This window comes from Nomascus leucogenys, unplaced genomic scaffold, assembly GCF_006542625.1.
Source record: "Nomascus leucogenys isolate Asia unplaced genomic scaffold, Asia_NLE_v1 001508F_33807_qpd_obj, whole genome shotgun sequence".
In the NCBI taxonomy this organism is placed as follows: domain Eukaryota; kingdom Metazoa; phylum Chordata; class Mammalia; order Primates; family Hylobatidae; genus Nomascus; species Nomascus leucogenys.
In genome coordinates this window covers 9,126-26,031 of record NW_022097117.1, presented here as the reverse complement: position 1 = coordinate 26,031, position 16,906 = coordinate 9,126, and the positions used below count along the sequence as shown (strand labels likewise).

General features: G+C 40.0%; 1 protein-coding gene across 1 annotated transcript; it reads left to right on the top strand.

Annotated features, from left to right (window-relative positions):
- The first annotated feature begins 14,451 nt into the window (after positions 1 to 14,451).
- On the top strand, positions 14,452 to 16,648 carry LOC115834157 (PTB-containing, cubilin and LRP1-interacting protein). Its single transcript, XM_030808918.1, has one exon. The coding sequence runs from the start codon at positions 14,543 to 14,545 to the stop codon at positions 14,984 to 14,986; it is 444 nt and encodes a 147-aa protein (XP_030664778.1). The 5' UTR covers positions 14,452 to 14,542; the 3' UTR covers positions 14,987 to 16,648.
- The last annotated feature ends 258 nt before the right edge of the window (positions 16,649 to 16,906 follow it).

Genomic DNA, 16,906 nt, shown 5'->3' with positions numbered 1-16,906 from the left:
TCTATGTTTAGCCAGAGGGAAGATTGTCCAAATACTGTGTTAAATGTTATTTGAGCTTGCTTTTTCCTGTCTTCACTGCAGTTATGTTTTTCATTTGCAATCCAGTTAGGTTTACTCATTTTTATTTTGGTTATATGTTGAATATTTTCTCCCTGTTTCTCCTTGATTGTATTAATTTTTGTATCCATGATTCTGAAAGTCACAACTATACAAAAAGGTATAGTTAAAGAAGTATCCTTCTTCGTGTCTTCTACCTATTCCCACATCCCCATTATTTGAACCCCATTCCCAAGCAACCACTGCATGTTGGTAATTGGTTTTTTTTCTTCTGGTTTCTTTTTCTCGCAAACAAATATATAAAATATACACTTTCACTTCCCCTACTTGCTTACACAAAACAATTTTTTTTTTTTTTTTTTGACGATGTCTTGCTTTGTTGCCCAGGCTGGGGTGCAGCGCTGCGATGCTTTTGTATTTTTAGTAGAGACGGGGTTTCACCATGTTGGCCAGGCTGGTCTTAAACTCCGGACCTCAGGTGATCCGCCCTCCTCAGCTTCCCAAACTGCTGGGATTACTGGCATGAGCCACTGTGCCCAGCCTTTTTTTTTTTTTTTTTCCACATAGCAATATACCCAATAAATCACTTCATATAAGTACATATGCTCTTTCTCACTCCTTTTCACACAGGTGGAATAGTAGATTAGATGGATTTAACTGTAATGTATTCAACTGCTTTATTTGGTATGAACATTTAGATTGTTTTATGTATCTTATGATTACAAATAATGCAACATTGGATAAACTGTGATTATGTATTTTCATATTGAAGAGTATCTTCAGTGTAAATTCCTAGGTATGATACTGATGATTCAAAAGACATATGGAGGTTTGTTATAGAATGACAGTTCCTTCCAAAAGGGTTGTACTAAGTTGCATTCCAACCATCAATAGATGAGTGTCTGTTTCTCTGCAGCCTTGCTAACAGAATATGGGCCATACATTTTACTTTTCATTAGTATGTCCGGTGAGAGAGGTATCTCAGCATTGTTTTAATTTGCATTTCTCTAATTATGTATACTATGAGTAGATATTTTAAATAAGAATCCATCAGGTAAGAGATAATCTAAGGATTTCATTCAGTTTTCTACCAAATATATTAATATTCTAGTTAACCACACATTTTTAAGTATATATCAAATATTTTTGTTCTAAGTTTAAATAGTCGCAAGGGATATAATTTCTGCATATGTTAAAGACTGTCATTTTAAATAATTTTCTACATGGCTCTTTTATATGTAGCTAATATAATCTAAACACCAAGCTGGCATCTCTTTAAAAATATCACGCACAAGCTCTTCTTTAATAATCATAAATTTTATCTTTGTTTTTCCTCGAACTTTAATAGCCCTTCTATTTTCCACATAGAATTTCAACCTAATATAAGTTTATGGTTCATTCTTTTATATATTACTCTGTGAGATTACACAAAGAATTGGATATTCAAATAAAAAAGCTCATCTAGTACCAATTTTTACTAATAATTACAAATAACCAAATAAGTAGAAAGCACAAGCAGAACAGAATGTGAGCTAGGACTGTCAGTACAGCACCCTCCGGCCTTTCTCACTGCATTATATATGGTCTGGCTCAAATTGGCACAGAAGATACCTAATACTGTATACAATGGTATTACTTAAGTAGAGGGCACCCTTTTAATCTTGAAACATCTCCATTTTATACTTAGTTACATTGTGAGATTCTTTCTTGGAAGCTATATGCCATAAATCAACAGATTTCAGGTTTGTTTACTGATTCTAGGCAAACAGGTATATCCTACAAAAAGAATTCCACAGATAAGGATTTGCTTACTTGCAAACAGCAGAACTTGTGGTCATTAACAAGCTGACAATAAGATTAGACTAGGTTCTTTATTTCTCTGGGGTTACCTCCCTTTCTCCCTCATAAAGGAGAGAGTGGATTTCCTAACTGTTTCTTAATCATTTATTGTCTACCCCGTCATATTTTCTCTGCAAGAAAAATATATAAGCAATTGAAATTTTCAAAAATTATTTTTCTGTAACAATACATCTTTAAGTTTAAATATTTATTTGGTTTGAGTTATCCTTACAATTAGTATTAATATCCATTGATCAGAGCAACATAAATATATGATACATTTTGATAATTATAAATAAAGGTAGTCCCCATCCCTGATCCCTGACAACCAGTAATCTGTTCTCCAGTTCTAAAGTTTTGTTAGATCAAAATTTATATATAAATGGAATCATATAGTATGTAACCTTTGGAAGATGACTTTCACTCAGTATAATTCCCTAGAGGTTCATCCAAGTTGTTCCACATATCAAAGTTTATTCCTTCTTATTGCTGAGTAGTATCCCATGATATGGATGTGCCACAGTTTACTTAACCATTTATCTGATGAAAGACATCTGGACTGCTAGTTTTTGGCTATTGCAAATAAAGTTATAAACATTCATGTAAAGGTTTTTATTTAAATATGTCTTCATTTCTCTAGAATATATGACAATTCCAGGTCTAATTAGCCTCAGTGTACTCTCCTTCTTTTGTTCCAAACCTCCACTGGTTGCTTACTGGGATCTCTAGACTTGTAGCCAGTAGATTTGTGTGTTTCTGACCTCTAAACACACACTTTCTCAACATTATTCTTTCTAAATGTTTAGTGCCTTCTGTGATCCATTCCTAATGAGTTGTGCACGAAGGAAAATGAATTGATAAAGTGCTACAAGGACTAAAATTGGTGACATTTTTCACCTGCCACACGGTTTGTCCCTTGAATCCATTTGTCAGGAAGACTCTCAAGCAGTGCGCTTGATATTGATTTATCATTTAGAGAATTTTCTCGTTGTGAACATGTTAGGGCCTAGAGAGCTCTGCTGAATTTCTGTCGCTTTTCAGTATACTCTTCTGACTAGAAAGCAGAGGGAGAGGTATCAGACCTGTCAGGAAATAAATTGTTCTTGGGCCTCTGGTGGAACAGCTCCAGGTTTTTTCATCCTAAGGCCAGCTCACCAGAAGGGGCCACATGAGGGGATGTGTATTTCAATGTGGTGTCGTTTTTATTAAGTGACTTTGTCTTTAGGGGCACACTTCAGTACCTTCAAGATAAATCGCTTCTGTCTTTGACAGTGACAATGACAATATTTCCAAGCTTCACACATCCAAGAGCCAGTTGACAGGACAAATTGCACATAGGGACTGCCTGATAAGTGCAAAATGGGGCGCAAAATCTCAAGTCACTCTGCATCATTGGAACTAAGTTATAATACAAGTAGCAGAAATAACCTGTCACTTTACTACCTAATTGTGGGACACATGCTGTAATTTAACAGCTGAAGGAATGTTCACCTCTTTGCTAGAGTTCAAAAATAGTACTTAGTTATTACTTGATATTGGGTCTTGGTAAATTTGCTTTTTCCTTCGTGGTATATATTTCTATAATAAAAATATATTTCCTAATAAAATTTCTATTAATATTTTTATAGATTATATCAACATAATCTGTGCACATACTTGGGGAAAAGTGCTAAACATTTTTTAAATTTTCTCAATATTTTTAGCCTTAGGAAAGTTACTGAAATAAATATCTCCCAAGCAAGGCATGTGCATAAATGTGCCCTAGAGATGGTGTACTTTATAAAATCGGCATGTTTGATTCTATAAAAAAATTAAGAGTAAGTCTGTATGCCTTTCTGGGTCATAATCATTCCGTTTAGAAAAACAAACCAAATCAGACTGTTAAAGTCAGAGGAAGGCCTTGTTTAGGCAGCTAAGCTTACCCTCTACTTCATGGTCAGGCAAGTAAACCTAGCTAAGCAGACATTAGGCAGAAGACTTGGAGGGGTAGCCCCATGGTGAATGACAATTAGTAGGCTTCATCCCAGTCTAGCCATAGTACAGCTAGATCCATTTTTGTTTTTTTGTTCTGTTCTGTTTTGTTTTTTTTGAGCCGGAGTCTAGCTCTGTTGTCCAGACTGGAGGACAGTGGCGTGATTTCAGTTCACAGCCACCTCCACCTCCCGGGTTCAAGCAATTCTCCTGCCTCAGCCTTCCAAGTAGCTGGGTTTACAGGTGCCTGCCAGCACACCCAGCTAATTTTTGTATTTTTAGTAGAGGCAGGGTTTCACTGTGTTGGCCAGGCTGGTCTCGAACTCCTGACCTCATGATCTGCCTGCCTCAGCCTCCCAAAGTGCTAGGATTACAGTCGTGAGCCACCACACCCGGCCTAGATCCACTTTTATCCTGATGAAGTGAAGTAGATCTGCCAAAAGACAGACTCCAAAATGGTATCAAAGACTCACTCTGGGAACAAACCAAACAAAAGAGAAAACCCTAGCTTTGATTCCGAGTCATATGAGCTTCCTGAGGATGACACACAGAAGCCTGTAGGGCTGAAGAGTAGGACTCTAGAGCCTTTGCAACCAAAAAGGATGCCCAGGCCTGCTCTGAGCTGAGACCAAGCCTCTTGGGTTGGCCTTCTGAGGGTTTCAACTGCCTTTGTTGAGGGATGTGCAAAGTCCTACCCGCCATAATGTTGGGCTCCAAGAGCAATTTTTTAACATGTGTTGTCTAGTATGTTGATACACAATGCACGAGAGGCAGGGTAATAACCAACATGGCACAGACTTAATGTTTGCCTTTTGGAATTATTCTTTGAAGTGGGAATGGTTTGCTTTGTTAAACACCATTTCAGAGTTCTTTAGGAATATGATCTCTGAATATGAACTATGCACGCTGTCTTTTTCTTTCAATGATTGATGCATTATAATTTAAAATCCTTGGGCTATGCAAACACATCTCTGGTTAAGGACAGTTTAACTGCCTTTGACCCCAGCCACCTTGCAGGATGTTTAAAAAGCCTTGGTAGGGTGCCTATTGCTTTTTGCTGTCCCTGACTAGGCCTTGGTCTCAGTATGGACATTTGAAGAAATGACCAGAGAAAAGGTAAATGATATAAGAATAGAAACTGAGGTGTCTGAATCCTCTTCAAGTGAAGAAATTAAAGCAGTGGAAAGAGCTTTTGTTTTGTGGTGGAGGACTTGGGTTCTACGTCTCACTTTTCCGAGACCAGCTGTGAGATTTGGGGCAAGTGTTCTCAGATCTTTGGGTATCAGAATCATTGCATTTGCAACAAAGGAGTGGTGTTAGGTTGGCACACACACACATCTATAAATGATTGACCCCATTTATATGTGTATGTGTGAGTAGAGGGAGGGAGGGAGGGAGGGAGAGAGAGAGAGACATATCTTTAAAATAATTGACTCACACGATTGTAGGGGCTGGTAAGTCCCACATTTTAAGGGAAGGTGGACAGACAGGAGGCCCAGGGAAGAGGCGTTGCAGTCTTGAGTCAGAAATCAGTCTAGAAGCAGCTTTTCTTCCTTCTTGTGGCATCTGTTCTCTCTACTAAGGTCTTACCTTATTGGATGAGACCTACCTACATTATGAAGGGTAATCTGCTTTATTCACAGTCTATTGATTTAAATGTTAATCACATCTAAAAAAGAATACCTTCATAGCAACATCTAGGCCTAAGAGTGGGCACCATGCCCTACCCAAATCCATGCATAAAATCAGCCATCGCTGCATCCAATGATATGCCTTACTATAGAAGTTAGCTTAAGGAGTCACATGCTGAGATGGAAGGAACATTTTTCTTAGAGTTGGGAGACATGGGCCCAAGAGCTGATTCTCTCACTGGTGGGCTCTGGGACTGCCACGGACTTCTCAGTGGAAAATGAGTGGCCTAATTTTGACCATTGGGCTCCAATGTGATCACTGACAGGTATACATTTTCCATCATAGGCTCCATGTTTTGAGCAATTTTATTTACCCAATAAATCACATTATGTAAATGTGAATTCATTTTTTGCTATATATATATATATATGTATATATATATATATATATACACACACACACAATAAAAGAGATGCTGTCAGGAAACAGCTTTTCTCAGCCCTTTTGAAGTATTGAAAATAGTTCCCAGATTACCACTCCCCTTTGCTATTTTTATGGGCTTCTCCAGGGTCCAGGAAGACTGGTGGAGGACCCTGAAATTCCTTGATGGCTGATGCTGGAACTGGGCAGGGAGCTCCAGGAGGAGCCAGGCAGGATTCTGTTGGCAGGCTCACCACAAGTGTAAAGGGACCAGCCTTGGGAAGGGCAGTTGGGATGTGGCAAATGTGAGCCAGGTTTCTGGGTCCTACTGTCCAGGTTCGAGTTCTGGCCACTCTGTGACCTTCAGCAAGTTACTTCAACCTCTTGCAAGTTCCCTAATCTATAGAAACAGCTAGTACATACCTTATGGAATTATTATGAGGATTAATGGTCCATATAAAGCATTTAGCCAAGTACCTGGCATAGAGTAAGTCCTGGATAAATGTTAGCTGCTGGTCCTGTTCCTGTTAGTGATTCCCAGGAACCAGGAATTGGTTCTAGTAGCCCCCTTTGTGTCTTCCCTCTGCATTCTTCTAGACCTCCAAAATTTATCATTGTGCCGACAGTAATTGCATAGATTTCACTATGAACAGTATCTATCCTTTAATACCTTCTTCATGGCTTAAAGCTTGTAATACAGGTTCATGGTCATAATTATCGAATCAGTGTTTGTGGTTTAGATTGTTGGGAAATTGGCATGCAGATCCATCTCCACTCTTCAAAGTGCCCAGTGGATTCTGTGCCTCTGTGGCCAGCAAGAAAGGAGCGGATTCAAGCTGAGGTCATAAATCTCTGTGCTTCACCCTTTGCCTTTTTTCTGGAATGTGCAGGTGGGAATCCATGTGATGGAAGAAGAGCTTGACTCTGGTATTTTGCCCAGGGTTAAGAGCGGCTTTTCTTTTTCTCATCTTCTGCCTTGGAACCCAAAGGCTATTAGGATTCCCAGCAAAGTTTTCTCCATTCTCTTTTCCTATCATGCTATTTTATGTCAGCTGGGTACATATTTTATGTCCTACAGACAATGGAAAAACAGCAAAATATTTTTTAAATTTTTTTATTATACTTTCAGTTCTGGGATACATGTGCAGAACGTGCAGGTTTATTACATAGGCCTACACGTGCCATGGTGGTTTGCTGCACCCATCAACCCATCATCTACATTAGGTATTTCTCCTAATGCTCTCCCTCCCCTAGCCCCCCACCCCCCAATAGGCCTTGATGTGTGATGTTCCCCTCCTGGTGTCCAAGTGTTCTCATTGTTCAACTCCCACTTATGAATGGGAACATGCAGTGTTTGGTTTTCTGTTCTTGTGTTAGTCACAGCAAAGTCTTTTATATCTCAAGAGAGACCTCTAGAAAGTGTTTATTCTTGGCTTGTCATTCTTGAGAAGCCCAGCAGTAAGTGGAACCCAAGCTAAGCTTGTGAAGCTGGGCTCATCCAGCTTGGAAAGTCGAAGAACTCCAGGAAACCAGGTGCTTGGGTTCTTGCACCATCATCCATCCCATCTTCCATCTTTATTTGGGAACCCTTGACATTACCCTTTTCATCTCACTTTCCAGTCTAGCGTGAGGTAAGTCAGGTTCAAAACAGCGGCTTTTCAGGCCAGAATCAAATGTGGACCAGCCACCAAGGGAAACAAATGGTACTGCTCAACCAGAAGGATAAATGTCAGGCAACCAAGTTTGTTTTGCCACAGATGAGCAGGGAATGGTGATTCATGAATGAAGAGCTGGCTGGGGTGTTGGAAAACTCATGGGTTGGGAGGAGAGGTTCTGAGGACACTGCTCTCTCCTGATCCGACGCTGTTAACACTGCAGACACTCTGGCGGGTCCCTTGGCTTCACAGCCTCTCTATATTTTCACAGGCTGTGAATATTCTCAAATAACTTCTTCAGCTGGGGTTGAGAAAGTCCATTTACATACATTGCAAATGTCTGTGTTTGGGACATCAGTTTATGCCATGGAATGACACATGGGGAAAGTGTTCATTTTATTTCTCTCAGAATGATTCATTGGTAATAAGTTTCATGCCCAATGCCTGTTTCTGCAACCATAGAAAAGATGCTGGTATTTACTGCAGTTTCCAGCTAGTTGTTACTTTTCCTGAAGACTCCTCTTGTCATCTTCCAAGTCCCTTTGTTCCAGCACCCTGGGTGGTGAAGGCTCAAAGGAAAATCTGTGTATCATTTTGGACACATTTTGTGACCAATTTTGTAAGTTGGTGTTTTCTGTCTACTTTGTGGCTCTGGAAGATCACAACTCTTAAAGACAGGGCCTATTATTCATCTAGAAAGTATTCACCTCTTTCATAGACAGGATAACAGGATTCTCCTTAACCAAACCTGACGTTGGTGCACAGCTATGTTGGTTGCGGAACCTCCAGAAGCAGCCTTGCACATTGAGTTCTGTGTTCTTACTCATAAGGAGGATGTGCCCATGGAAGAATATTAAAGGGAATTTTCCCACATGAGAGAAACCATGGCAGGAGGAGACCTCTCTATTTATATTTAGAGTAAGTCCCTGTAACAGTGTTGATATAGAAATATACAGGTATAATGGCCCATATTATAGGGTTTCTGTTTATTGAGATGGGGGAACTCCACGGCCCAAATACACAGGGGGCATGGTTGCATGCAGAGCATAACTGAATCATTGGTACTTTGAGACAATTTTTTTTTAAGTTTTTACTCAATTTCCCTTGAAAATCAGTGCCATAAGATGCATTTCTATTAAACTGTATACAAAAAAATAAGAGGGAAGTTCACTTTTTGAAAAAAGGTCTGAATAGTGTTTTTCAGTGACTTACAGTCAACATTATGGGTTAATGCCAAACTCTGGAGAATTTAATGGGAGAATTAAGAAATATGTGGACAGGCAGTAAATAATTGACTTCCTAGAGCAAAGTGCACAGACATAGGTCAGGATTCCGGAACTTGGGCCATTATGGATAACAGCAGGGCTGATTTAAAAGAGTTTCTGAGGGGAGACGGTCTTGCTACATCATTTTATCCCTTTGCATTCCATTTTTAGGGACAGGCTATTTAAAGAATTCTTTCCATTCCATTTCTAGGAAACCCCATTCAGATAATTGTTTTCCTATGTTTCTCTTTTCTTTTCTTTTCTTTTCTTTTCTTTTCCTTTCTTTTCTTTTCTTTTCCTTTCTTTTTCCCTTCCCCTCCCTTCCCTTCCCTCCCCTTCCCTTCCCCCCCCTCCCCTCCCCTCCCCTCCCCTCCCCTCCCCTCCCCTCCCCTCCCCTCCCCTTGACAGGGTCACATTCTGTTGCCCAGGCTGGAGTGCAGTGGTGCCATCATAGCCCTCTGCAACCTCCGCCTCCTGCAGGTTCAAGCAATTCTCCTGCTCAGCCTCCTGAGTAGCTGGGACTACAGGCGTGCACCACCATACCCAGCTAATTTTTGTATTTTTAGTAGAGATGGGGTTTCACCATATTGGCCAGGCTGGTCTCAAACTCCTGACCTCGTGATCTGCCCACCTCGGCCTCCCAAAATGCTGGGATTATAGGCATGAGCCACTGCACCCAGCCATTATTTCTTTGAATTTATATAATCTCATATAAATAATATATTTCAAATTTATATAATCTCATATAAGCTACACATCTGTGCTCCACTCGTCTCTCCAGTACACCTCCAAAATACAACTTTATTTCTTTTAAAATCTTTATTATATAAGTAATACATATTTATAAAGAGGAAGATATTTTCTCTTAGTTATCAAAATTTTACTACTATGAAATTGGTTTTCATTGGAGTGAGTCATCTACAACTTTCAATAAAGTTTTTTAGAAGTTCTTTTTTTTTTTTTTTGAGACGGAGTCTCACTCCGTCGCCCAGGCTGGAGTGCAGTGGCGCGATCTCAGCTCACTGCAAGCTCCGCCTCCCAGGTTCATGCCATTCTCCTGCCTCAGCCTCCTGAGTAGCTGGGACTACAGGCACCCGCCACCATGCCAGGCTAATTTTTTTGCATTTTTAGAAGTATTTTTAAATTATGTCATGATATATATTTCTGTATGCAATTTTTTAGAAAAATATCAGAGAGAGAGAGAGTGTGTGCCTTTAGAGCAAATCAGGAATTTTTTCTACCAAACATAAAAATAGTTATTTCTAGTTTCAGTGAATAGTAAAAATAAATATACCTCATTCAGGCACAAAGTTAATTTCCTCTGTATGCTTTTTCCCCTAATTTATTTTTATTTTGGTAAAATACGACATAAAACTTACCATCTTAACCATTTTTAAGTGCACAGTTCAGTGATATTAAATACATTCATAATGTACACAACTGTCACCACCAACCATCTCCAGAACTGTCTTCATCTTGCAAAGCTGAAACTCTGCACCCATTAAACAGTAACTCCTCATTCGTCCTTCCCCCAATCCCCTGGCAACCACAATTCTAACTGGTCTGTTTCTATGATGTTAACTACTCTAAATACCTCATACAAATAGGATCATACAGTACTTGTCTTTTTGTGGCTGGTGTATTTTACTTAGCATAATGTCATCAAAATTCATCCATGTTGTAGTATCTGTCAGAATTTGCTTCCTTTTTAAGGCTGAATAATATTCCAGTATACATTATACATATATACTGTATTTTGTTTATTCATTCATCTATCAACGGACACTTGGGTTTCTTCTACTTTTTAGCTATTGTAAATAGTGCTGCTATAAACATGTGTACAATATCTCTTTGATATACATCTTTCAATTCTTTGGGGTATATACCCAGAAGTGGAACTACAGAGTCATATAGTAATTCTACTTTTAATTTTTTTTTTTTTTTTTTTGAGACGGAGTGTCACTCTGTCACCCAGGCTGGAGTGCAGTGATGTGATCTCATCTCACTGCAACCTCTGCCTCCTGGTTTCAAGCAATTCTCCTGCCTCAGCCTTCTGAGTAGGTAGGATTACAGGTGCACACCATCATGCCTGGCTAATTTTTGTATTTTTAGTAGAGACAGAGTTTCATCATGTTAATCAGGCTGGTTTCAAACTCCTGACCTCGTGATCCACCCGCCTCTCCTTCCAAAGTGCTGGGATTACAAGCGTGAGCCACCACACCCTGCCTCTACTTTTAATTTTTTGAGGAACCACCATGCTGTTTTCTACAGCAACTGTACTGTTTTAAATTCCCACCAACAGGGTACATGAATTCCAATTTTTCTTCATCTTTGCCAACACTTGTTATTTTCTGCTTTTTTGATAGCAGCCATACTAACAGGTATGAAGTGGTATTTAACTGTAGTTTTGGTTTGCATTTTTCTAAGGATGGTAGCATCTTTTCGTGTTTTTTTTTTTTTTTTGGCTTCAAAAAATATCTGTTAATTTCCATTGCCCATTTTTTCCGCAGGGATTGACATACAGAAACTTTATTTTTTTAAAGCTTTTTTTTCAACTTTTAGGTCCAGGGGTACAAGTGCAGGTTTGTTACATGGGTAAATTGCGTGTTGCTGAGGTTTGGTGTGTTAATGGTCCCGTTTACCCAGGTAGTGAGCATGATGCTTGGTAGGTAGTTTTCAACCCTCACCCCCACAACCCTCCCCCTCCTAGTGGTCCCCAGTGTCTGTTGTTCCCAACTTTATGTCCATGTGTACTCAATGTTTACTCCTACTTATAAGTGAGTAAACAAGTGGTAGGAGTAGTCAGAGGGGTTCTTGTGTTGTGATAAGTGTATATAAATTGAATGAGCCGCTTATTAGTAGAACTGATAATAGCCACTTATTAGAACTGATAATAGCATAATAGGATGATGGCTAGGGTAACTTCGTATGAAATTGTTTGGGCGACAGCTGGTAATGCGCTGATCAGTGCATAGTTTGAATTGGATGCTGAGAACATGTGGTATTTGGTTTTCTGTTCCTGCATTCACTTCAGACAGTGGTCTCCAGCTATGTCCATGTTGTCGCAAAGGACATGATTTTATTCTTTTCATGGCTGCGTAGTATTTATACATGGTGTATATGTACCACATTTTCTTTATTCAGTCCACGGTGGATGCCTTTGCCCATTTTTAAGTTCAGTTTTTTGACTTTCTGTTGTTGACTTTTAGGTGTTCTGTATGTATTCCAGATATTAATTACTTATTACATATATGATTTGCAAATATTTTCTCCCATTGGGTGGGCTGCCTTTTTAAATATGTTGACATTTTCTGCTTATGCACAATTTATTTGGTGAGTAAACACCACAATTTATTTGGTGCCAAACAATCACAGATTGTCCACATGAGTGGCTGAGATAGTGACATGTTTGCTTTCTGATGGCTCAGTTTTACACGAACTTTGATGCATAACGTGATTAAAAATATTGGGTAAAACTAATGGCTACGTGTATAAGGTATATATGAATCATAATCATAAATAAATTTCACGTTCAAACTTAGGTTATCTCCCCAAGATATCTCATTATGTATATGCAAGTATTCCAACATCTGAAAATAGCTGAAATTTGAAATACTTCTGGTCCCAAGCATTTTATCTAAGGGATACTCACCCTGTATTGTTAGTTTTTGTCCTGCAATATTATTCCCTCTGCCTCCTCCTGTCCTTTCCCACTGCCTCTGTTCCTAATTCAGGCCACCCTTGCCCCCTGGCTGTGTCTCTGCTATCAGTCAGGCCTCCCCATCCACCTTTCTTCCTGGCATCAGGAAAGTCTGAGTTCACAGCCTCTATCACATCCAGGCATTCCTTGGATCTTAGCCCTTCAGTGGCATTCCAGCAGGAGCAACGACGCCCCAATTCCTCAGACCGCATGTGAGGCGATCCTGCAAAGGTCAGCCTATTTTTATCCAGAGGTCGTGGACCTCTTACATGGCCTCTGCTCCAGGGCTGTCTTAGGCCACCGCTTTATGTGTGCCCAGGTTAGCACAGCCTCTTTGTCCAAGCTGGTTGAGACTTTCTCTACTACTTGCCTTTACTGTTCCCTCCTCCTATTTAGCCATCTTGACTTACTGGGCTCCTATGTAGTTTGAGGCCAATGCTTTGAAATTCAGTGCCTCTTCTGAGGCCTTCTGTCATCAGTATGCCACTGCCTCCTCCACTGAACACTCACAGTACTTTGCTGTTCCCCTTCCTGCCCTTTCCGTGGCCTGCCTTACATCATAGTCATAGCTGTGCATGTGCCAAGGGTGAGAGTTTTGTCCTGGTGAACTGTGGAGCTAGGATTTAAACCTCAACTTCACCTGCCTCAAAGACTGTGCTCTGAATGAATATTCAATTATTTCTTTCCTGTGGATATTCGGCCCTCCCCAGTTTCATAGCAACCCCCATGCCTACGTGTTATATTCCATTGTGTATAAGAGGTTCCCAATAAATACTTCTGGAATGTACCATACTTACACATCTTTATTAAAAAGTTATCTTCTTAAAGGGACTACTCTTGTCACAAAGATACAATAGTCCTTAACTTCTGTGTTTTAATTTTTTATATGTGGCCTGTATTGTCCCACTAAATGTAAACATCGTTTGGAATCGTTCTGACCGAATGTCCTCTCTCAGTTCTCACTGTTTCCACGGACCTTATTCTGGTCTTTCTCTCCTTGCATTCGTAGTATTTCTATTTGTGTCACTAATTTTAAATGTAAGTATATACTATTTCATGTTATTTCTTAGATGATCTCTTAAGTTTTATGCCTTTCCATAATGCTTATGCCCCAGTAATAGTAATTCTGTGCATTTTGTGGGATGAATAAAACAATGAAAGAATGAAAATCCCTTCTTGGCATATTATAAACATGTTTTTAAAAAGACGGTATTTGAATCATTTGGAATTATTTTTCTTAGTTTTCATACTGCCTGCCTAGCTAGGTGATAAGCCAGCATTCTACTCTTGATTCATCTGTAGATCTTTCATTTATTATCAGATCACCAGATGCTCTTCAGTTCAAAAACAGTTTAGGTTAAAAAACAACTGGGCACTGCTGTTATTTTTAAAAATTATCTTGGGAAAGAAAACTATCATGCTTTAGGCCATAATTTCAATAGAACAGTTTTTGCGTCCTTGGCATTAGAAGCAGGCAGACTAAGTGAAATCAAACATTGAGAGATTTGGAAAGAGACCCAGGCTAGGAGATAAGTTTAATAAAGATTTTGTTTTTCCAACGCAGTGTCCTTTTGATTCCTTCCTATTATTCAATTCTGTGTGTGTGTTTGGCCGAAATAAACTTTGAGAGACTTTATGATGTTAAAGAAATGCCAAATTATGTAAAAGATCATACTCTTCATTTTAATTGGGGTTTGAAAAAGGAGTACAGAGAGGGAGAGTAGTTCTCTAGAAACTAGATTTTAAAATCCAACTCTATTCAAATAATTTCAATACATTTGCCAAGTAGGCAACTCATTAGAGAGAAAAGGTAGAAATTCTGATGAGTTATTCTTTCAGGGAGCAAGAAAGAAGTGTCTTCACCTTCCCAATGTGACACCATGACTGTGTGAAACACCTACTCATTCAGTCTATCAGAACAAAGAGCCTTCTGCTGATGCCTCCGTTTTCTTCCTCTCTTGCATCTGCAGGTTACCTACCTGGGCAAAGTCTCCACCACTGGCATGCAATTTTTGTCAGGCTGCACAGAAAAGCCAGTCATTGAGCTCTGGAAGAAGCACACACTAGCCCGAGAGGATGTCTTTCCAGCCAATGCCCTCCTGGAAATCCGGCCATTCCAAGTGTGGCTCCATCACCTCGACCACAAAGGGGAGGCCACAGTGCACATGGATACCTTCCAGGTGGCCCGCATCGCCTACTGCACCGCCGACCACAACGTGAGCCCCAACATCTTCGCCTGGGTCTACAGGGAGATCAATGACGACCTGTCCTACCAGATGGACTGCCACGCCGTGGAGTGCGAGAGCAAGCTCGAGGCCAAGAAACTGGCCCACGCCATGATGGAGGCCTTCAGGAAGACTTTCCACAGTATGAAGAGCGACGGGCGGATCCACAGCAACAGCTCCTCCGAAGAGGTTTCCCAGGAATTGGAATCCGATGATGGCTGAATGAACTTGAGATGCTTCAGCAAAGGCAGCATTGGTCACGGAGTTCAAGGGAATAGATGAGTAAGCAACGTTTCAAATTTGGGATGAAAAGACTGCCAAACTATTGGCTGACCAAGCTTTTTAAATTCAGAAGAGCAATTCTAAATCTAAAGAAATGTATCATTAAAGTAATTACGTTCCATTGAAACCTGCTGCTGCTGTGACTGTGAGGAGGGTGGGAGTGTGGATGGGGAGGAAGGTTCTAGGCTCTCTTCTTGTTTTTCTCATTTCCCAATGCCTCTGTGTGGGAGAGCTCCATGCCAGTTTTCCCCACTCTCAGGCAAATACTCTGCAGCTGTTATTGGATGGGCCATTCCGATCTGCCTTATGAAATTCCACAAGAATGTTAGGGGCACCTATGGGATCTCTAGTGGGGTGGGCAGGGTGCTGATGGGGACGCTGGCCGCAGGGAGGAAGGAACATCTCGGGAGGGCCCTCTGTTCCTCTCCCACGGCAGATGCCCTCCTCTGTATGCAAATAAGCACAGCCTTTATTGAGCTTTACAACTAACAACCTGATAGTTGGCAGTTAATTCACAGTTACAGATAATGCTTTTATTTACATAAATATACCAAGTAGTACCCTCTTATTGTATTCACTTCATCTATTTTCTTAGAATACTTGCAATTACTAATGACCCCTTCCCTTTCCCTCCTCCTGCCCTGTCCACCCTCTTTCCCCTTCTAACATCCCTAGAGGGATGGAATCTCAACATAACATTGCAGGACACCAAAAGGAAGAAAACAATCAAGCAACAGTCAAACAAACCAGGAGTTTAAAACAACAACCCCAGCAACAGAAGCCTTGGCAAAGGGGAATGAGTGATCAGCAAGTGAACACACTCTATGTCAGCTCTCCTTTTATCCAGCTGAGATTTATGGTAACTTATTTAATTAATGGTCCTGTCAGATGCATCCTTGATGGCAAGCTTCAAATCCAGTTTGGTATCACCAAGGAAGCCTTGCCCCCATCACTCAGCATTGCACTTAGATAGAGAATGAGTTAGATAAACTTGGCTTGTCTAGAGAACCCCTGTCATCTTAACCTAAAGGGAAATCTTATTGCATTATCATAAAATTGATGATATCTTAGGGTCAGAATCGCCCATTTTATTTTATTTTGAATGAGAAGTTCTCACTAAAAAAAAAATCCTGAGATATCTTAGTTTCATGGTTCTTTAAATATTATAAACACAGAGTCAACATAGAATGAAATTGTAAGTATTTGTTAAAATACGTACATTGGAGGCCAAGAGCAGATGTCTACTTTCCCAAGTAATGCTGCTCCTTCTTAAAAGTCTGTTATCAATCCTGGTAATGTTAGGGGCACTGCGGCACCTAAGAAGCCTTAAATGAGAGCTAATCCAATCTAGGGAGCGATGGTGTCAGCATTTCGGTCTGCATATCTGTGTGTCCATATCTGCGTTTGTGTGCGTGTACGTGTGCCCCTGTGTGTGGGCCCAGTTTTCAGGCATGTAGAATAAGCATGGAGTCATATTGAGGAGGACTCACTTCTTGAAGATATGCTTGTCGCTTTACAACATATGTAAGCTATTCTTTAGCATAAATGCATTCATTCTTTAATAAAAATATGTTTGCATTAATAAAGCTGAGGAGTTTCATACTTTATGTGTCTGTCCTCTTTCAAGTAATAAAAACATGAAGAACAAATTAGATCAAATAGTTCTATCAAGAAATATTTTTAAACTGGGTCATAAATAACCTATTCCTTGATTGCGTTTAAAAATCTTATTTTATTTTCTAAAGGTTCAATTTGTTTTTAATTTCTGCATGCCCCTGAGACGGTGAAGTGGCAACAGTTGAAATAATTCTTTAGTATGGTGGGTTTGTTTCAGTGCAGGGTCTTCTAGAACATGTTGCA

Excerpts from the sequence above, each read along its gene's own strand:
- LOC115834157 (XM_030808918.1), top strand. The coding sequence starts at position 14,543 with ATGCAATTTTTGTCAGGCTGCACAGAAAAGCCAGTCATTGAGCTCTGG.